This window comes from Lithobates pipiens, unplaced genomic scaffold, assembly GCF_037356315.1.
Source record: "Lithobates pipiens isolate NorthernLeopardFrog02 unplaced genomic scaffold, aLitPip1_a1.2 Scaffold_23, whole genome shotgun sequence".
In the NCBI taxonomy this organism is placed as follows: Eukaryota; Metazoa; Chordata; class Amphibia; order Anura; family Ranidae; genus Lithobates; species Lithobates pipiens.
In genome coordinates, this window is record NW_027507785.1 from 79,232,789 (window position 1) to 79,256,543 (window position 23,755).

Sequence of the window (23,755 nt, forward strand, 5' to 3'; positions counted from 1 at the left end):
AGTATGAATGACACACCACTTCCTAAAATTAAATCTTTCTAAACCCAAGCTCATATTTCTTCCCTCAATGCCCTCTACCCTGTTTTTTCTGTCAAGCTCAATAATACAACAGTATCCAGGTTTAATCCTGGACCCTGACCTCTTTTTTCAGACCCAAATCAAATCAATCAATCTAAAACTTGCCACCTCCATAACATTTCCAGTTTCTTTTTAACCAATAACACCACCTTACTCTCTCTTGCCTCTACTATTAAAACTCCCTCTCCATTGGCCTACTTCTAATACTTCTCAACCTTAGGGACATCATGTAATTTTATCCAAAACCTTCCATGATGATGGCCATGATTATCGGGCGGATCATGATTTGACCTATATAGATATATAGTTATAGATACCCCTTCTAAACCTTTCCTACTCTATATATAACAAACAAAAACAAGTTTGGTCTTTAAATCATAAAGTTTTACCATAAGATGCTACAGGGCTGATCCATTACAACTGAAAAGAAAAATAGGAAATAATTGTAGTTGTAGCCCACAGCAACCTACTGAATTCTTGTTTAATGTTCCCCCAGAAAAAAAACCTGTAAAATCTGATACAATTAGCCACAACTCCAGTTCTCTGCTTATTCACATTTTTAATAGAACATTAAGTCCCAGGAGCAGTTACTTGTCACATGAATGCACACACCAATCAGAATGGATACAAATATGTAACAATTTCAATCAATTTCAAACTGGGTTTTAATGAAGAGCAATCACTAGGACAATACTGAGCCTGCCAGACAGCAGTGAAAACATACATCATCAGCATATACACTGAGATCTGCACTGTTATGCACTTCCATTTTCCCCTTTATTAAGGGCAAAGTTGCAAGGCTCCTTCCAGCCAGCTCTGGCTGCAGCTCTGTAATAGTAGAGCCTGGTGTTCATTGCTTGAACTGTGAGGGACCCAGGACAGGCAGAGCTGGCAAGACAGACTCCCGCATCTCTATTCCCATTCCAGGAGCCAGACAGAACACTCCACAGCCCAATCTGCTCCAACAGTTAATGTCTAGCTGTCAGAGTGAGACAGGAAACCAGGGCACAGAAGGGGAATGACTGTGGCCTTGTACTGGGCCATGACCCAATGGTTGAGAACCACTATTCCAAATATACTATCCCCTAGTCACTTAATATTGCTGCTGTGAAACTCATCCAACATACCAACTGCTCAATATCCACAACCTTTCTCTGAAATCCCTCCACTGACTTACGCTTACGCCCTACGAATGAATTTCAAAAATCTAATAACAACTTACAAAGCCATCAACAACTCTGCCCCAAGCTGCATTGCCAACCTAGTTTTGAAATTACGCCTCTTAGCTCCTCCCAGGACCTCTTGCTCTCTCCCTCCCTACTCATCTCCTCATATGCTTGTCCCCAGGACTATTCCAAAGCCTCTCCCATGCTCTGGAGTTCCGTGGCTACTCTAGTTATTTCTTAAGCTGTTTATTCCTGTTGGTGCTATGTCAGTCCTGTATAACTATAATACTAATTTGGCATAACAAATAGTGTTATGCCGCGTACACACGATCAGACTTCCCGACGGAAATGTTGTATGTGAGCTTGTTGGCTGAAAGTCTAACCATGTGTTTGCTCCATCGAACATTTGTTGTCGGATTTTCCGCCAACAAATGTTGGCTAGCAGGTTCTCAAATTTTCCTCCAACAAAACTTTACTGTACACAAGTCTGTCGCACAAAAGTTCACGCATGCTCGTAATCAAGCAGAAGGAGCCCAAAGGGTTGCGCACTGGCTATTGAACTTCCTTTTTATTGGCTTGTCATATGTCTTGTATGTCACCACGTTCATAATTGTTGGCCAACATTTGTGTGACCATGTGCATGCAAGACAATTTGGAGCCATCAACCTTTGAACCAAATCCCAAAGTTTTGTTGTCGGAATGTCTCATCGTGTGTACGGGGCATAAGATTTAGCATACCAAAAAGAAAAATTAAAACAAATAGCAATTTTTTAAAGCTTAGGCATTTATCTTAACCCATACCAATACATTAAGTTTATTTTACCACAAGCTGTGTTGTGTCTATTTCCTGGTGCTAATTCTCAGCCGAGTTAAAGGTATCTATACTCATGTTTCTATTAGTGCTTGCAGTAACTTTTATTCAACTAGGTGTGTCAGAGGGGCTAAGGTTGTTTTTGGAGTCACGGCACCAAACAAAGAACCCAAATTACCAAGTGGCTCCTGCAGGGGTAGTGCTCAAAAAAAATAAGAGCTGAAGGTTGAGGATCAGAGTGGGTAGGTTGCCAAGTCAAAGGTCAAAACCCAGGAATCAGGCAGAGACAGGAATGAGCCTGTAAGCATGAGCATATGGATAACAGGTTAGACCTAGCACCTAGCCACATATCCAAGAAAACCTCAGGGGTTTTGGTATGTGCTTCTGCATGTGAGGTCTGCCTGCTTTTAAGGCTCAGTTTGCTTATAATTTAGGTGTACATTACCTTATTTTGCCTTATGAGGAGTTTATGAGTAATCTCCATTAGCAACTGGGAATATTTGTTTATAGATGTATCTATAAGTTTTAGATAAGAAATAAAATACTGTGTATATTAAATGTTAACTTGGCTGGATGTGAGTAAATACATGAACCGACTTTTGGCTTTTCTATGTGTATGTTCACAAAAGTGTATTTTTATAAAGCATAGTCTCTGTCATTTTTATGTACTTCTTTTATCTCGAGTACCTGGTTGATCCTGCTAGTTACCTTTCTTCCTTGTTCTAAACTTACTACACAAAGCACAGATGCTGATCTGTTTATGTGTGATCAGCTTTCATTATTTGGCTGGTCATTCAGAGGTACAAGGCACTGTACTGAACCATTCCCCCCCCCCCCCCCCCCACTATCAGGAAAAAGAGATGCATGGTCACATGACAAAACTTTTGTAATCTCATAGAAAAGGTAAGAAAGATCATTTCTGAAACTGACCAAAATCAGTTATGGTGCTTGCATAGCTTTAACTGTATTAGAAAGTGTCTAGAACATTATACATTCATAACAGATTGCCCAAAGTTCAGCGAACTTTCAGACAAGTTGAATATACAGTTAAAATTCCCCTTGGGAGGACTCGGGATGGCATATCTACTCCATAATACACCTTTATCTAATAAAAGGTACAAAAATTCCCTGTTGAAACATCTCCTAATGTCTGCAAAGGCTTTTATACCAGCACTTTGGAAGAGCACAGTTACCCCAAATAAATCTGATTGGCTGGCTAGAATCACAGAAATTCAAGAAATGGAAGACCTTACAACGTTAATGAAGGACCAGAGTGAGAAATATTGGAAGATTTGGACCCTTTATTTTTTTCTATAAAGAACAGTCGTTTCCAGCTTCACAGGGGTCATTTTCTGCCCCTACCTCTTTGTCTTGCCATCTGGAGTCTGACTCCCCTTCCCTTCCTATGCCCAGGTACCTTCTCCACCCCCCCCCCCCCCCCTCCCCGCCTTGATCCCTTATTCTCTTTTCTGTTACCCCCAATGCACACACTTTTTTTTTCCTTTGCACCCTCCCGTCTTTTCATTCTCTAGTAAAAGCTGAAAAAATTCAGGGAACTGTTAGCAGTATAATGCATAGAACGGCTTCATAAATCCAGATTTCTACATCTATTGTAATGTACACATGCGATATGTTCACATCTTTCACTATGTTAAACACCACTGTATGCACACATTTCTAATTCTGTAATCTCTTGGAGACATGACAATGTTGCTTTCCCTATACAAATAAAGAATTTAAAAAAATTATTTACTGGCTCTTATAAATTTTGAGGATAGATTACTCTATAGTGTCTACAGCGGAGCCACAAAGGTCAGTAATGACTTGTTGTAAAGCTATTTTACAGCTTGTTATAAATATATGCAAAGTTTAATGTCTATAGTATAGGCACATATTTACTTAAGTTACTGAAGAAAGGACATTGAGGTTCTGCCTCATTCAGCTGGCAGGTCATGAAAATGTATCATCCCATAGCTGGCTCATTAGAAAACAATCCCTAAACCGTCTGCTTGATATGTGCATCATTAAAATAGGTATACTTACACTAAATAGAGCTTAATAATTGAAAGGAACTTAGTTACTAAAAGTTTTCTATTTTTCATTGAGAATCCAGACATTCCAATCATAAGATATAATAAGATGCAAATTATATTCCAACAAATGCAAAATTAATTTTCCGTCTTGTGGGTGGTATTAAACAATCTGTTGTCATCATTTAAATTACAGCACGCTAACAAAAGTAATTTTGTAAGAGTTATATTCACGTCTTTTAATTTATACGAATATAACAAATGCGTATGCACTTGATTACTATGATAATTTTATAAAATGTGTCTTTAGTCTAGCTGTGTAAAAACAGAAGCTTTCTTAATAAAGTGGAGCTTCACTCTCTTAATCAACACTAACTGTTTTTGAACCTTATGGTGCTAGCATTAGTAAATAGATAGGAAAATATATCATACTTGCTTGTTTAAACCTTTTTTCACATTTCATCACCTACTTCCTGCTTTCCATGCTTAGGCAAATGATGTCATACATCCCAGGAGTCTTCATGGGGGAGGAGGGATTTTCCCAGCTAAGCACACCCCTCTGCCTGCATGCCTGAATGCACCAAGGGCAGATGAATTATGGGAAGTAAGTGCCATTAATGATCTCTTCCTCTCAAAGTGCCAATAGCCCGGTTCCAATGCTGATGAAAAAAAAATGATACTGGCCTCCTCTGCTGAAGTATTATTAAACACATATCTTGGCCAAACATTAGGAGTAGCTCACCTGTTTCAGTCTAAAGGGCCTTAGTCACATCTTCAAGTGCATTCACACTGGCAATTTTAACCGTGACTAGTTCAACCACTTGGTCTGCTTTGTTTGTGTAGCGAGTGCTCTGAACTGTGACTGGATATGGTTAAGCATACCGCGCCTGGAACCATGAGACATAGTTCTGGGCATGGTTTACTTGTGGTCCAGAATGGTTTGCTTCTGTGTCAATGCAACTGTGCCTGAGGACATAACTCTTCATAGATCTCCAAGCACAGAAGAAGGGATCACTGTGGCTGGATGATGTAAATGTGCATAGGAAGATTTTATTACACTGTGTCAATGCGGAACCAGAAGGGGAGTGGGGGACAATGGATATTGGGCATAGTTCAGTTCAACCATGCTCAGTGTGAGCGCACACCTTAAAGTGGTTGTATAACCTAATTTGTCATTTTTACCTACTGGTAAGCCTATTATAAGGCTTACCTGTAGGTAAAATTAATATCACCTAAACCTATAGGGTTTAGGAGCTATTCTCTTTGAATGCAGCCGCTGACCTCAGCAGTGCATGCTCTCTGAATGCCCGACTGAAGGTCCCGCAGAGGCTGCCGGACGTTGCCGGGAAAAAGACTCCAGGCCGGAGCCGTGACGTCATTGTGGCTCCAGCCACTCACAGTGTCGGAGACGTGAACCCGGAAGAAACGCAGAGGGCAAGATGTCAGCTCCCTCGGCATGGACAATACAATACGGGGATTTCGATCTAAGGTATTTCATAATGAGCTAGTATGCGGTATGTACTAGCTCACTAAGACTTTGCTTTGGTTTGTTTTTTCTTTTTTTTTTTTAGATGTGTGGGTACACAGCCACTTTAATTTCTCCTTACCAAACAATGTTAAAATACTCTTCCACCATACAAGGGGCAAGACAAGGTACAATAAGTACATCATAACAATTAAAACCATTATGGTCTTGCAACAAATAAGGCACACTAAAAATGAAAAAAAGGGAAAACAAATAATATCATGGGAGAGTAACAAAAAAAAAAGAACAACAAAAAGATAACACTGTAGGAATATAAAACTTTATCACTTTAAATATAGATTCAAATCTCATATATAATTCAACCCTTGGGGGATCCTGGACTGCAATTTAAATATCCACAGAGCCTCCCTTTACAAAAGTCTCCTGCATATGTCGCCAGTCTAAGGAGAGGGAAAGTCCTTTCAATACTTCAATACTATCAAATGTACATAAATATGAAATATGAAAATAATTATTTGATCCCATGCAAATTTTCTACGTTTACCCACTGAAGCATCTATAATTGTTATTGGTGAATTTTAAATGATAGAGACAGAATATCAACCAAAAATCCAGAAAAAACATGATACAAATGTTATAAATTGAGTTGCAGTTCAGTGAGTAAAATAAGTATTTGGTCCCCTACTAACCAATAATAATTCTAGCTCCCACAGACTGGCTACAGTATGTGTGCATGTGGTACACAGGTTTGTTCTGTATAAAAGACAGCTATCCATGGAAAGTCTTTCATCCTCTGAAACCTCACCATCATGGGTAAGACCAAAGAGCTAGCAAAGAACATCAGAGTAAAGATTGTAAACTGCACAAGGCTAGAGAGAGCTACAAGACCACCAGCAAGCAGCTTGGTGAGAAGGAGACAAACGTTGGATAGATTATTCGCAAAAGGAATAAATACAAAACAACCATCAATCGCTCTTGGTCTGGAGCTCCATGCAAGATTTTGCCTCATTGGGTAAGGATGATCATGAGAAAAGTGAAATGAGGGATCAGAACTACACAGGAGGGGCTTGTGGAGGATCTCAAGGCATTTGGGACGACAGTCACCATACAAACCATTGGTAACACAATGAGCCACCATGGATTGAAATCCTGCAGCGCCCTTGGTGGATCCTGAACTGCAATTTAAATATCCACAGGTACCTCTCCTCAAAAAGGGACATGCACAGGCCCATCTGAAGTTTGTCAATGAACATATAAATGATTCAGAGAAGAATTGTACAAAAGTGCTGTGGTCAGATGAGACCAAAACTGAGCTCTTTGCCATTAACTCGACTCACTGTGTATGGAGGAAGATGTGTATGGAGAACGCTGACTATGACCCTAAGAACACCATACCTACAGTCAAGCACAGAAGTGGATACAATATGCTTTGAGGCTGTTTCCCTGCTAAAGATACAGACTGACTTTGCCACATTGAGGGGCCAATGGATGGGGCCATGTATTGTAAAATCTTGGATGAGAACCTTCTTCCTTCAACCAGAAGACTGCAGATGGGTCATGGATGGGTCTTCCAGCATGACAATGAACCAAAACATACCGCCAAGGCAACAAAGGAGTGGCTCAAGAAGAAGGACAGGGAGTGGCCTAGTTTCCACACCTTAATCCTATGGAAAATTTATGGAGGGAGCTGAAACTTCGAGTTGCCAAGCGACAATCAAAAAACCTTAATGATTTAGAGAAGATCTGTATAGAAAAGTGGACCAAAATCACTCCTGAGATGTGTGCAAACCTGTTAACCAACTACAAGAAATGTCTTACCTCTGCGCTTACCAAGGGTTTCTCCACCAAGTACTAAGTTGTGTTTTGCTTGGGGATCAAATACTTATTTTACTAACTGAACTGCAACACAATTTATAACATTTGTATTGTGTTTTTTGTTTCTGGATTTTTGGATGATATTCTGTGTCTATCATTTTAAATACACCTATGATAAAAATTGTGGGCCCTTCATGTCTTTGTAGGTGGGCAAACTGACAAAGTCTGCAGTGGATTAAATAATTATTTTCCCCACTGTAAACGAGGACATGTCCCCCATGTTAAGTAAGGCCGGCACACAATAGAATGGTGTGAGGCAGAACAATTTTGTTTCCCAGCAATAATGTTTGAGTTTGGAGGTGTCTGGTGGTACACTTTGCATATTGAACATATTTTACTTCAAATATGACATAAACCGGGGGTGCCCAACCAGTTTTACTGAAATCAGTGTATATATGGGCATATCTGTTCTTCAGTGGTTACTAAGCTGCTGTTAAACTAATCCTGCACTGAGCCATAGACTTCTGTTATTACCTACGGGTTTGGTGCGCTTTCAGAAAGTGCACCACACCTGCAGGATATAATAGAAGTCTATGGCAAAGTGCAGCTAACCTGCAAGAAAGCCACAGGTGCACATGGCGCATCAGTGTGAAAGCAGCCTTAGGATCCAATGGGATCCTCCATTCACCTCTATGTCCATTTACCCCTGCTTACCTTGAATCTGATACGCTAAAAAACAAAACAAAAAAAAACTGAAGGGGAACTGTCCTCTTCCGTCAGATTGAATTGAAGGGCCCATAGAGTAGCATGGGATGTGTCCATATCTGCATATGCAGTGTAGATAAAGACCTGTCATCTGCCCATTACACTTTATTATTACACTACCAATTATTTTGGGCCGTGACCGAGTCGCTTTGATGGCCCTCGCTCTTCAAAAGGTTGGGCACCCCTCACATAAACCATATTCCTTGTCCTCCAGAATATGAAATGATGGTTGGGAAACATTTCACCAGACATTGCCAAACCTACCACCTTAGTTTTGGTGTGATCATTGCAATACACCACATCTGAAAGACCCCTTAGTAGAAAACCACAGAGAAGGGGACAACCATCAGACAGATATTAAATGAAAATGCCATTGTTCCACCTCACGTCTCCCCATAATTATCCACCATGGTGCATAGTCTAAATTCTGCTTCACAGTATTACAATGGTAAGCTAAAGCAGAAAACAGCACACAGTGCCTCCTTCGCTAATGTTTTATGAAACATACATTCTTGCCAAACAGAAACAGTAGCTCATGCATTTCAGCCTAAAGACCTTAATTGTAGCTACTCCATACCTCTTACAGTGACCTCATTTCCATCACATAAGGTCGGCCCTCAGGATTGTTATCTGGCTTATGCACCTTTGGAAAGTGATGGAACACCAAGACAATGGGGGGACACACTACCAAAAATTCAGCTTGTTTTTACCAATCTCCTCCTTATATTCATTCTGCTGCACAAGATCCATCAACAATTTTTGAAATCTAGCAGTAGAATCACTTTTTAGTATATGGTAAGTAGTGGAATCATTTTATTTGCCTTAAATTCTCAGCTTTATAATCACTGTTATTAAGGTTGAAAACAGCACCACCCTTCTCAGTATTTCTAATAATTGTTTATTTTATCATAATCTGAATGTCTCATCTGAAAATGTATTCTCTGTCCCTCCACAGTTATACTGTTACTGTTGCAACTCCAGCCATAATTGCAATATTGAAAACTGCCCTCCTTGTGCCTCTATTTAACTCTGGTATGCTCATAATTTCAATATTGAAAACTGCTTTCTTTATTTAACTCTGGTATGTTAGTTTTGCTTAACCATCTGTAGACTGTCCACATTGCAATGCTTTCTTTTTCTCCCTATGCCTTAACTTAAATTATGGCCTATTCTTATCTTTATTACCTGTTCACTTGTAAGTCTTTTGGTGAAGTGAGAATTTTGCTCTGTTTAGCCAGACACCCTTTATTACCTCCCGATTAGTTAATTGGAAAGCACTCACCCCAACAGTATATAACTAAATCATCTCTTGGGGATAGCACATTTGCCAAGGGGGCACATTTGGTGTGGGGTTCTTTGTTAAAGTGGGGGTATTTCTATAAGTGGAAGTAATTCTGACTCTGCAGGTCAGCGAATGCACAAAGTGAATGAACACAGGAAAATCCTTTGTAAAACACCACACAGACTTCAGGTGACCTTGTTTACCCCTTCAGCTCTTTCTCTCCTTGTAACGTGCATTCCCTACCAGTCCTTCTGACAGCTGTGTCCTTTATCCTTAACCTAACGCTCCTTCACCCCTCTTCTCCACCCTACAGCTTATATATAGATAGATATAGATTAGACCCTGAATCCGCCCCTGGCCCAGACAGCAGTGGAAACCCACCACAGCAGAGGTTGCCTTTGTTTTTCATAACAAAAAAAAAAACTTGTTTAAAGACACATGTTAATGAGTGTGCACAAATATTTAAAACACAGGCTTTAACACAATGCTAACTAATGCACCATTCGCACTGTAGCACATTGCAGTGATATTCACTTTGGAAGCCACCAACATGCATGTTATGATACCGCACTTCTACAGCTCCAAGAAATGCAGCAGGATTTAACTTTTGTGCAATGAGATTTGTTAATAGCGCGTTTATTTTAAAGTGGATGCCCAAAGCAACTCATCTCAATGCACAAAAATTTGTGTTCTGGTATGAATGGGTTTCTATGCTTTTCAAACCAGCCTCCCCCCACTTCATTCCAGCACCTTTACTATAGGTTACACTAATCTGCAATCTCATCATTGTGAGATATTTTCTGTGTGGTCTGCCTAATGCCACACAGTCCCTGCCCAAAATCCCAACTTGTACCCATAAATGTGCTCCATACCTCCACTCACTTCAATGGTAACCCCCTCAGGACTATGTATATATGGGTGTGAGTGTGTGTATGTGCTATTAGGATTAGTTAAAGTGACCCTTAACTCTGGGTTAAAAATAAAAAATGATCTATCAAGTATGCATTCTTAAAGTGGATCTTCACCTTCCCACCCCCCTCTTTATTTTTTAACCCTGGCTTCACCTATGGCAGGTTCTCCACAGTTCAGATACTCGCCCACCCAACGTATACAGCGTTGTCCTGTGGAGACCCTATTCTCAGCAGCTGACACTCAGGTTCTGCGGCACCATGTTTGTGTTTGACATCATCGGGAAGCCCACCAGTTCTTCTGAATTCAGCCAGGAAGCATCTCCGTGATGCACCACAAGGCCTGCCCCCCTCTCCTCTGTGAATGAAACACTAATCCTGAGATATGTGATGTGCATATTCCAGAAGGCACATCCGACACAGTACACAACGTTCGCCTAGGCAAATGACATGTACTGGAGACATGACTTAACCCGCGGAGGAAGTGGCGTGGAGGAGGGGTGGACAGAAGGGACTTTTCATTTGAGGGTGAAGATCTGCTTTAACTATAAAAAATCCCTTCTATTGCCTCCTCAAAGCTCCATATTCCTTTTTTTATTTTTTGCTGCTGTGATCTAAATTTCTGCTAAAGGGTGACTATGTTCATTTTCCACAGTCCCACTGTATGTAAGAAGGTAGCCACCCCCTCTTGCTCACTTCCAACATGGATGAAAGACTAGGGACCATGGGATTTGTAGTCTACGTAGAACAGTGCACATGACTGCAAATAACATACACTGCTTGTAACAGAAAGTTACACTGCACATCTGAACAATCCCTTCAATCGGTGAAGTGTGGCAACCTCAGCCTTGGCTCCAACCAGACCATGCCCTCGGAGCTTAATCATGGGGATAACAAACACTGCTTGTTCTAAACAAATGGAAGTAAGAGGGTTTTCCAAAGGTTGTTTGTACGTTCAGGAGCTCAAGGAGGAAGCTTGAAGGAGGCAAAAAAAAAAACTACAGTAAAGCCTCGTGCACACGATCGGATTGTTGGCCAACAAAACCATGTAATTTTGTCCGAAGGGCATTGGACCAAACCTGTCTTGCATACAAACGGCAAGTAATCGTTGGCCAACAAGTACGAATTTAGTGACGTACTACGTTGTTTTTCAGCTGTTTAGCGCCACCCTTTGGGCTCCTTCTGCTAATTTCGTGTTAGTAGAAGTTTGTTAGTAGAATAGTGTTGATCCGCGCTTTTCATTCTGCACTTTTCATTCTGCACTTTTAATTTCACACTTTTCATTACGTTTCTGAACTGTCGTTCATCAACCAGACATGTTGCGGAATCGGAGGAGATAACATGTTATTTATTATTGGCCTTGGAGTTATTGCTTTGACATAATTTTTTTGTTTGAATAATGATTTGATTTGGTATATTTTCTATATTTTTGGATGCATAGAATGCACTTTTTGGTTAATTTCTATTGGTAGATAGCATGACTAATTTTATTTGTTTTCTTCTTTTAATGCACAATAAAAAAAAGTGTGGAGAATAATACTTGGCTATGTGTTTTACTTCAAATGACAGTTTGGGAGTAGACAAACACATTAAAAAAATACAATGCAAATTGACAAGGAACACCAACATAAGTTGATGGGATAAACTATGGGATAATGGTGTTGTGGTAACATGCCCAAAAAAATATAATATTATTCTTGATATCACAAAAAAAAACCTTTGAAAATGAGTTTGCAATAACTCCATCAGTATCCCCAGCAAAGCAGCTTCATTACTATCCCATTAAAGAAGAAGAGAATTGTGCGCTGTATTTCGAGATTTCATATTTTGCCACGTCACAAATGGTCATTCTCCAATACGAACGCTAGTTTACAAGACCAACCGCTCGTCCTTGCTTCTGAGCATACGTGTTTGTACTTTGGACTTTTTTCCGAGGGACTTGTGTACACACGCTCGGAAAATCCGAGACATTTGTCCACGGAAAATTTTAAAACCTGCTATCCAACATTTGAAAATCTGACAACTGTCCGATGGAGCATACACGCGGTCGGATTTTCCGGCAACAGCATGTCAGCACACATTTCCCGTTGGAAAATCCAATCGTGTGTATGAGGCTTAACCTCCCTGGTGGTATGATTAGTTCTGGTTTTAGGTGCTGAAAGCGGTACAATTATTTTGCATGGAAATTTGGCGTTTTATATTGTAGTCCTGTAATTCTTAGGAATAACTCTCTTAAATCTGTTCAAACTAGAGTCTAGCAGACATCCCGGGTATGATAAAGTTTATAATATAATAAATAATAATAAAAATTATTCAATAATGTAATCAAATCCAAAAACACAGAAATTTGCTCATTTGCAGAATTGTTACTGTCATTAGATTTAGTGTTTGATGACGAATTTCCCCACAAATCGCTATCGCTCAATTCTGCAAGTGATTATAATTTATTATCGCTGTTTTCTAGTTGGTCTAAAATCACTTTTGACATAAAGGGACACTTTTTGGTTGCTATGGACAATCTCCAAATTCCAGGCAGAAAAAACATTATTTATAATATAAAAGTGCATGCAGGGCACTGGACAGACCACTAGGGACAAAGGGGGTGTGTAATTTTTTTATACAGTACTGTAATCTGCAAGACTATAAAAGACTGTATAGTATTTCATTGAACCATGTGCTGAGAACTGTACATGCAGGTATTCTTGTGCAAATGCACAAAATGCAAGCACTAACCGGTTTACAAGATTCCATACGATTGTGGTTAGAGTAGAGGTTCCAATGACGTGCTGACTTTTCCCTACATGCAGCGTAGCTTGAGCATTGCTTAGCGTGAGTCAGTCACATTTTAAATATTTTATTTATTGGAAATATGGTGACGTGCCTTTTATAGTGGACCAAACTAGGACTGCACTGTACACAATGAACATCAGTGTACAATCTGCTAACTAGGATAACGGGAACCAATCACTATGTGCATGAATGCAAGCCCATGAAGTAAGCATATTGTAATAATTTCTCCCTGCTCTGATTCGTTTGTTTCAGTAAATCAGACCCAATGTCTTTTAACCACTTGCAGACCAGAAGATTTGCCTGCTCAATGACCAGGCCATTGTTTGCGATACGGCACTGCGTTGCTTCAACTGACACTTGCGTGGTCATGCGATGTACTCAAACAAAATTGACGTCCTTTTTTCCCCACAAATAGAGCTTTCTTTTGATCACCTCTGTGGTGGTCCAAAAGCAGTGTAGAAAGTCAGCCGTACCGCAGACACAAAACAAGTAGCTGTTGGGCACAGGCCCATCTTATATAACCTAACAGGTGTGAAGTGACTGCGTTAAAACTACTTATATATTTGCTTAACCGGTTCCCGACCAGCGCACACCGATGCACGTCGTCAGAATGGCATGGGCAGGCATATTGGCGTACAGGTACGTCCAATCTTCAATGCCACCTTGCCATTGGGAGCGCGCCGGCGGCGGTGCGCTCCCGCGTTGGTCGGGACCCCCGTGAGTCCGGTCGCAGGACACGCGGACTCGATCGCCGCGGGCATACCCGCGATCGTATCACGGGACGGCTGAATGGTGGAAATGCCGTGTAAACAGCATTTCTCCATTCTGCCTAGCAACTAGTGACGCTGATCTCTGCTCCATGTGATTGGAGCAGAGATCAGTGTTCACTTAATGAAAGCCCAACCCCCCCACAGTTAGTAACACACCCCTAGGAACACTTAACCCCTACACTGCCACCCCCTGGTTAACCCCTTCACTGCCAGTGTCATTTACACAGGAATCACTGCATTTATATAGCAGTGATTACTGTATAAATGACAATGGTCCCAAAAATGTGTCAAAAATGTCCGATGGGTCCCCCACAATGTCGCAGTCACAATAAAAATCGCTGATCGCCGCCATTACTAGTAAAAAAATAAATAATAAAAAATTATTAATAAAAATGCTATAAAACTATCCCTATTTTGTAAATGCTATAACTTTTGCGCAAACCAATCAATAATCGCTTATTGCGATTTTTTTTACCAAAAATATGTAGAAGATTATGTATCGGCCTAAACTGAGGGAAAATATTTTTTTTTATATATTTTTGGGGGATATTTATTATAACAAAAAGTAAAAAATAATGCGTTTTTTTCAAAATTGTCGCTCTATTTTTGTTTATAGTGCAAAAAATAAAAACCGCAGGGGTGATCAAATACCACCAAAAGAAAGCTCTATTTGTGGGAAAAAAAGGACGTCAATTTTGTTTGGGAGCCACGTCGCACGACCGCGCAATTGTCAGTTAAAGCGACGCAGTGCTGAATCACAAAAAGTGGTCTGGTCTTTGACCAGCAAAATGGTCCGGTCTGTAAGTGGTTAAATTCCAGCCACTCTAAATTGGTAAATTGTAAGTCTGGTAGAGACCATTTCTGTTGAAGTTAGCAATGAGCGCAGAATATTACTGGGAAATAAACTTGGTATCATATTGCCTCCTCAAGAGCTTTTTAAGAGCAGAGAGAATTATTGGGTTAGTAAGGGATCCAAAGTGTACCCTAATAGCATGACCAAGTTGGTAATAGTAAAATAAAAACTAGCGAGAAGATCAAATTCCTCAAGCCTTAGTTTTATAGTAATGAATTGGCTGAAAATGCACTGTGTTCAAATCAGAATTTCTGGTGTGAACCAGGCCTTAAACTCGTGCATGGCATACAGATGACATAGAAGTGTAATACCACAAGAAGACTATCACTGCATATCTGGAATAGTAAGCAATTTAAGAGTGAGGGGAGTGGACCATAGAGGGTTGTTCGGTGAAGCCAACCATTGGTCAGGCAAAATACATTTTTATATACAAGGAAATATGGAGAGGGAAGTGTTAAGCAGAGTGGTGCCATGAAAGTGAGGGACCTCATTTCTATAGACAATATTATATAGGAATTCAAAAGAGAATGCTATGGCAGCCTCAGTGGAAGTACATGCATTAGCTGGGGATGGACTGAGCCAGACACAGATATGGACCAGCTGAATTCTAACTAAAATACAGATATGGGAACTGTCTTCCAAAAAGATTGCAATTCTGTCCAACCAGTTCTGAGATTTAACCAGCTGTATCAAACACAGCGAAGATGGTGATCCAACTTTTCTCTGCTGTAGTTAGGAAAGTGCAGCTCAGTCACCTCCCTGCCTCCAGACTGTAATTGGACAATGAAGGTGTGGCAGCAGCCAACTCTCTGATCACCCTCTAGCAGTCAGCATATTACTTGTCAGTGCATGTGCATTTTCCACAGCCCGATTGGCTTCTAGTGCTGTCCCTCCCCCACTCCCAGCCTCAGTGCTGATGTACAGAGCATTACAGTCACTTATTTTTTATTTTTTTTGCAAATATATATTAAAATTGTTCACTGGTGTTTATTATATTTAACTGTAGGGAATACTTAAGAGTCCATATATTACAATGGTTCCTAGTACTTACTATGTGCAATTATATAAAAATCACCCACTTTAACTAAATTCTCTGGATTTGTAAGGTCCCTTGTACATTCTTGTGCACTGTGTTGTTGCATTAGGTAGCCCATTCTGTGCATTTTAATGTCAGCTGTGTCCGCTGTGGAGTATTGCAAATAAGCATCCCCCCTTTTTTTATAGGGCAGTGCATTAATTTGAATAGGCTGTTCAATGCATCACAACATACCAAGAATGGCGTATGTAGCATATTTGGCACTGCATCACATAGCATGTGGATTAGTGTGTACACTATTGCAATGCTCCTCAACTGAAAGTGAGCGGGCCCGAAATGTCTGTAAAAAAGTTGTCATTGGCTTCCAGAGACCCATAGTAATCTACAGGCTGCTGGTACGATTTTAAGGAAATTAAAATGATAGTATCTAGCAGTATTTAAAGAAAAAATTATCTTCACAGTGTCCTTACACCTATTTCTTTCCTAAATCATTAAAAGAGAAAAATGATCAATTGGTGTACACACACCACACAACATTTTTTATTTTTTTATTTATCGAAAGTGAGACAAGGGAGATCCAATGTCAGTCAGGACAAGTACAACTATTGTTCTGGAAAAAATATACTACCCCTAATGACAGAATTCATTTTAACTCATTTCTCACCATAAATCCCACTGGCACCTGCTACAATAAAAACGTTAGCCAGACTGGAGGAAGGAATTAGAAAGCCAGGAATGTGATATTGTGTGTATTGTACATAATTACAGCCCTTTAGAAAGTGTCATATTACTATACAAATGGATCACACAGCCGTAAACACTAACAATTTTCTGTACAGCAGCGTCAGTGTATAGCAATAATACCGTCTCCAAAAGTCACAAGGTATGACATGTCTGTGAGCCACATAGAAGCCAGACAATCGGGCTTCAGTAATCTAGGAAACTCATTGTCTGTGGAGTCATGGGGATGTAAAGGAGAGACGTTGAGGCGCAACTTGTGAAAGACAGAAACAAATGAATTGGACGAAAGTGTGATATATGGGGTGATAATTAAAGATCAATAAGACTAGAAAACCAGGAACCCACAACCTTTCCTTGCCTCAAACAGACAAAAGAAATATTGTCTAATTATGCTATTAAAGGCCAACAACTTTGTTTGACAGGCCAAGATTTTTCTATTTGTTAGTACTCCAGTAAAAAATGTATTTACTTTTATAGCAATGACTAACTCAAAATCACTGTTACATTCATCAAAATTCAAGATCTGCTCATCTGATGGACTTCAACTGCTTCATGTAAAAAAAAAGCACAGTGTTAAAAAAAAAAAAAGAAATTCAAAGAAATAAGTTACAGTCACACACCTTACACACTAGAAAGTCAGGATGATATCACTGGGCCTTTTACTGGGATCCTGGGAATGATGAGGAAACCGAATTCCATGAGAAAGCTATCTGGCACCATGCGAGAGAACTTATTTTGTGAGATGTAGGATCCTCAGTTTGCCCAGGATCCTGGGAAGAAGATCCAGTGATGCAACCTAGGGCTCACTATAAACCAGGGTGTAAAGCACGTTTTTTTGTATATTTTTTCTTCAAAATTTGTTGTTCTCTTTTATTTAACTGTTCCTTTTTACATGGGTGGTCTACAAGAAAAGCAGCCCCTTGATGGGAAATTCACTTTTCCATTTAAACTGGTCCACCATTACTTGCTACTTTATAGTCTGAATTAATATGTTTGGTGGAGTTATTGAGATGTAACTCCTCTAAAATTGTTATTTTTTTACACACGCAATTTTATATATATATATATATATATATATATATATATATATATATATATATATATATATGTATACCGTATTTATCAGCGTATGACACACACTTTTTTTCCCCCTAAAATCAGGGGGAAATCGGGGGTGTGCATGTTATACACTGATCCCCTGCCCTGCCTAACCTTTTCTGCCGCTCTCGGCAGCTTTAAGGTATTTTCGGCCATTCTCGGCTATTTTCGGCCACATTTGGCCGTACTCGGCAGCTTTCGGAAAGCCGAAAGCCGCAGAGAATGGCCGAGTGCAGCCGAAAATAGGCGAGAAGGCCTGAAAATAGCCGAGAACGGCCGTGTGCAGCCGAAAATACCCGAAAGCCGACAAAAATGGCTGAGAACGAGTGCCGCCAAGATACACAGGACATCCGCTCTGTATCTCGGCAGCACCATTTTTAAAATGGCAAGGAGACAAGCCTGCAAGGCTGCAATGCGAGGCTGCAATGGAAGGCTGCAATGCAAGGCTGCAATGCAATGCAAGGCTGCAAATGAGTGACAAGGCTGCAAGTAAGTGACACGGCTGCAAATGACACTGATAAGGCTGCATAGATGGGCATTTAAATGTAAGTTTTTTTCCTTAAACTTCCCTCCTAAAAGTTTTTTCTTTTAAATTCCCTCCTAAACTTGGGGTGCGTGTTATACGCCGGTGCGTGTTATACGCCGATAAATATGGTATATATATATATATATATATATATATATATATATTTACACAGTACTCAGCATAGATGAGTACGACCCTTTTGAAAAGTAAGATTGTGATCAATATCTCAATAAACACAAGAGCAATTTCCAAAATTTTGAGTTTTATAGAACATTTGTTTAGCTCATTACATGAAAATAAGGTTAATATAACTTAGATGACAATATGTTCAGTTTTACTTACATTAGTTGATGCAAAAATGAATAGACCCCACAACAAAAACTACTAGTTTTTTGTATGATTTGTAAGGACAGCACCAAGGAATGGAATGAACAAGTAGGCGACATATTGCAACATCTATCTTTTTCCATTCACCTCTTTTAGAGCCTGGATGATGGATGGAGAGTGAGCTCAGAATTCCCCATAGGTGTTTGATTGGTTTCAGATCAGGAGACATACAGTACTTGGCCACAGCATCACGTTCACCCTGTTCTTCTTCAGAAATTCAACAGTGGCTTTACATGTGTCTTTTGGATCATTGTCATGTTGGAAAAGTACAAAACGACCAAGTGCACGGAGTGATGATAGCATCTTCTCTTTCAATATAGAGCAGTACAGGCATACCCCACTTTTAAGTGCACAATGAGGTTTATTTACTAAAGCTGGAAAGTGCAAAATCAGGCCCTCTTCTGCATAGAAACCAATGAGCGTCCAGGTTTTATTACCAAAGCTTAATTGAACAAGCTGGGGTTAGAAGCTCATTGGTTTCTATACAGAAGTGAGCCTGATTTTGCACTTTCCAGCTTTAGTAAATAAACCCCATTGTGTACTTAAAAGTGGGGTATACCTGTACATCTGTGAATTAATGATACAAATGAAATGTAGTTCCCTGACACCAGTAGCACTGATGCAGCCCCACAGAAGGACACTGCCACCACCATGTTTCACTGCAGGCACCATGCATTTTTACTTGTACTCCTCACCTTCGCAACGCTATTTAGTTTTGAAACCATCAGTTTCAAAAACATTTCTCTTGGTCTCATCACTTCAGAGTACAGAGTCCCAGTAGTCTTCTTCTTTTTCAGCATGGGCCTTGGCAAATTCTTGGCAGGCTGTTTTGTGCATGGGCTTTAGGAGAGGCTTCTTTCGTGGACTACACCTATGCATGCCATTCCTCTGTAGTGTACACCATTTTGTGTCATGGGAAACAATCACCCCAGTGAACTCGCATGGCTATTTTCTTCAATCCATCTCATCAGAAGACGCTCCTGTTAACTTCTGTAGACCTCCTGGACATCTCTGTGAGATGGTTGCAGTTCCAACTTTGTTGAATTTTTGTATCACTTTTGCTACAGTATTCTGATTGATAAGTAAAGCTTTGCTGGTCTTCTTGTAGCCAACAACCTTTCTTGTGCAAAAAAATAATTTTCTTTCTCAGGCCTCGTGACATTTCTCTTCTATGTGGTACCATTGCAGACAGCATGAAATTGGAAGGGGATTTCTTTGTTATGTAACACCCTTTTACAATCAAATGTCTGCTGGACACCTGTTTAATGAATAATTAGATTCACCGGTAGTTGAATTCTTGTTAATTAGGATTTGGTTGTCTAAAATTTAGCTTTGCTCCTAAAGCCGCGTACACACGGGCGGACTGTATGACTGTATGGCCTACTTAGTCCGTCGAAACACATTTCAGCGGACAGTCCGCTCGTGTGTGGGCTTCAGCTGACTTTTTCAGCATGCAGTCTGGCGTACTAAGTATTTCGGAATTTCCGTAATATTGTCCGTCATACTTTGGTTTCAGCGGACAATCCGCTCGTGAGTAGGCTAGTTCGACGGACTAAGAATGGCGCATGCCCAGAAAGGATTTACACGGCGGAAGGTTGCATTGCTGTGTATTGGACTTCCTATTTCTAGTCCCGTCGTACGTGCTGTACACGTCATCGCGCAAGCTTTCGACGGACTGTTTGTGCATCCGTGTGTGGTCAAGTCCGTTCATTCGAAAGTATGACGGACTGTCCGTCGGATTGTATGACAGACTAAGTAGGCCATACAATCCGCCCGTGTGTACGCGTCTTAAGACTTTCATTGAGGCATATTCATTTTTGCAACATGGTCTTGAATACATTTGTTAATAAAAATACCTTCTTGTGTGTCCAGATTAACAAATCTTGGTTTCAAGCAATGGCCTGCATTTGTGGGAGTATTTTGTAGTATATTGTCCCATAGAAAATGTTGATTCTGAAAGGAATGTAAAGGCTTTCTGACAAATCTGTTGGGGTGTACTCTTTTACATTATGCTGAGCACTGTGTGTGTGTATATATTTATATATATATATATATATATATATATATATATACCATATTTATCGGTGTATAACACGCATAGGCATATAACACGCACATTCATCTTGAGAGGGAAGCTTCAGGAAAAAAACATTTTAAATAAGGAACTTTGAAGCAAAATAAGGGTTAGTGCCCATCTGCAGCCTCACAAGTTTCATTAATGCAGCCTCATCAGTCCACATCAATGCAGCCTCACAAGTGCCATCAATGCAGCAGCCTCACCATTTTCATCAATGCAGCAGCCTCACCACTGCCATCAGTGCAGTCTGATCGATGCCTATCTGTAGCCTAGAGGGGACAGGGAGGGGGCGGGATGAGCGCTGACCGATTACATACAGTGAGAATCTCCTATGATAGACAGAACAGTGGTCCAATGGCTTCCCAGGAGGTGGACGACGCTCGTCCCATCCTACTCCCTGTCCCCTCCGAGGCAGCTAAAATTGAAGTATTGGCGTATAACACGCACATCCTACTCGCACTCGATTTTCAGGGTGAAAAAGTGTGTGTCATACGCCAATAAATACAGTATATATATATATATGTATCCCCCTTTAAAGTCTTTTTTGCTCGTTTGAGAGCTGTCTAGCCTCGTACTCTTCAATATGCATTTATCCTCACAAAACCAACTCTGGCTCCCCTCTTTACCACTTTGGTTATGTTGCTGTCTGTGTCCTTCTTAGATAGGTGTTCCCTCCCCTCAAGTAAATGTTGATCTACCCAGCAAGTGCACTGACAGCAACAGAACCTCAACAGAGGTTCTAAACCTTCCCTAATCTTTCCAACCTGAGAAATAAAATGTGTCTGTCCTCCGCCCACCTGCGATCACTCCACAGAGAGCCAGAACAGGGATCTGTCAATAGAGAGAGATCTGCTGTTCCTAGTGATCAAGAAAAGCGATCTATCTCCCCCTCCAGTCAGTACACTCCCCCCACTGTTAGAAACACCTCCCAGGGAACACATTTAACCCCTTGATCACCCCATAGTGTTAGTGTAATTTATACAGTAATCAATGTATTTTTATAGCATTGATCATTGTATAAATGCCACTAGTCCCACAAAAGTGTCAAACGTCTCCAATCTGTCTGCCACAATGTCACAGTCCTGCTAAAAATCACTAATCATCGGCATTACTAGTAAAAAAATAAAAATAAAAAAATAAAATGCCATAAATCTATCCCCTATTTTGTAGATGCTATAACTTTTGTGGAAACCAAACAATATATGCTTATTGCAATATTTTGGCCTAAACCGATGAAGACTTTTTTTTGGGGGGAGGGGGCAAATTTATTATATCATTAAAAAGCAAAAAAATAGCAAAAAAATTTGCTTTTTTTTAAAAAATATTGCTCTTTTTTTGTTTATAGCGCAAACATTTAAAACCGCAGAGGTCATCAAATACCACCAAAAGAAAGCTCTATTTGTGGGAAAAAAGGACATAAATTTTGTTTGGGTACAATGTCGCAGGACTGCGCAATTGTCTGTTAAACCGGCATAGTGCCGTATCGCAAAAAATGGCCTGGGTGGTAAATCCTTCTGGTCCTTAAGTGGTTAAAGATTAATAATGTAAATAAACTTATCAAACTCTTGGGATAACACTGAGAGTGCATATGCCGTCATAGGTATACATTCTAATCCCAGTACATGAATTATGTCAGATTTAGCATTTCTGTGAAAAACACACATTTTTTGTTAAGGTAACTTTAGGAAATAAAGTGGATTAGTACATAATCATTAAGTACAAAGTCAAGTTTTACCTCTTGTCCCATCTCCATGCTACAAAGTTTTGTTGATTGCGCTTTTGCATCAACCATAACATTAAACATGGTACAAATGGACTGCGGCACCCGGAAGTCTGTCGATCGGCTGGTTTTCTGTAACTTCACCTCAAATGCAATTCTAGTCCTGTTCAAAAATGAAAAGGTAACAACATCAAAACACTGCCAGAAAACACATTGTAACAAGTTCTACTTTTTATTACATTTACATATTTTGTGCATGCGAGTGGTCAGGTGGAACAAGCACAACAGCACATGTTCTGTATTCATTCCAAATACATTCTTAGGTCTTATGCACACTTCAGCACAAATACATCCATTTTATAAGCATTTGACATTTTCTTTGCTGCCTCCAAACACCGCTTCATCTTAGCCTATGTGTGCATGCACATATACAGTAGGAGTTTACAAGTGTTCCGAGGCAGGGGTGCTTAGAGGCAAAAAAAAACCTCCAAAAACTCTACATGCTTAACCCTCCTGGCGGTATTCCCGAGTGTGGCTCGGGGTGAAATTTCAGTACCATTAGCGGTAACCCTGAGCCACACTCAGGATTGCATTGCAGGATTCTGGAAGAGGTTACTTGTACCCGCGATCCTGTGATGTACTCCCGCTGTGTCCGGCTACCGGATCTTCCACCCAATGCTCTGTGTTTCCTGGCTCCTGTTCTCTGCAAGTGTCGAGACGCATGGGGGCAGAACCGGCGGCAATTTAAAAATGTATAAAACACAACACACACTCAATACATTGTAATCTTATTGAAATACATTACTGTATTAAATAATTTGACCTCCGTTTGTCCCTAGTGCTTTGTCCAGTGCCCTGACTGCAGTTTTACTGTTCTTTCTGAGTGGAAACTGGAGAACATCCATGGCATCCAAAAAGCATGCCTCTACATCAAAAGCGGTTTATGGCCTGCTTGAAAACAGTGATAGTGATAAAGAATCACTTGCAGAATTGAGTGATAGTGATTTGTGGGGAAATCATTGGAGACAGAAAGTGATTTCAGCGATGATTCTGCAACTGAGCTCAGTGATGTGTGGACTTGGTGCTCTATTGACTGCAATACAGATCATGCAGTGCCCCCAAGATTCCCATTTACTGGAGCACCTGGTATGAAAGTGGACGTTGAATTTGACAACCCCTTGGCATACCTACAACTATTTCTGACCAATGAGGTTATTGAAAAAATAGTTACGGAGAAAAAACGGTACCAAGAGCAACAAGCTACTATGCATCGGAAGTTTTCAAGAAGTTGGAACCAGTGACCAAAGATGACATTTGGAAATTTCTGGGCCTAATAATACTTCAGGGAGTAGAGGGGAAAACCCCTGCAGAAGTGTTATTGGACAACTAACAAATTACTTGCCACTCCATTCTTTG

The 23,755-nt window shown here is 40.2% G+C and overlaps 1 protein-coding gene across 23 annotated transcripts in view; it reads right to left on the bottom strand.

The window, feature by feature from the left end:
- Nucleotides 1-23,755, bottom strand: part of CADPS (calcium dependent secretion activator) — a 624,105-nt gene that overhangs the window by 78,079 nt on the left and 522,271 nt on the right. For all 23 annotated transcript variants that reach the window (XM_077451917.1, XM_077451920.1, XM_077451911.1 and 20 more), the window contains one exon: nt 22,355-22,502. In XM_077451917.1, the coding sequence (XP_077308043.1) occupies nt 22,355-22,502 (148 nt within the window). The remainder of the gene's footprint in view (nt 1-22,354; nt 22,503-23,755) is intronic.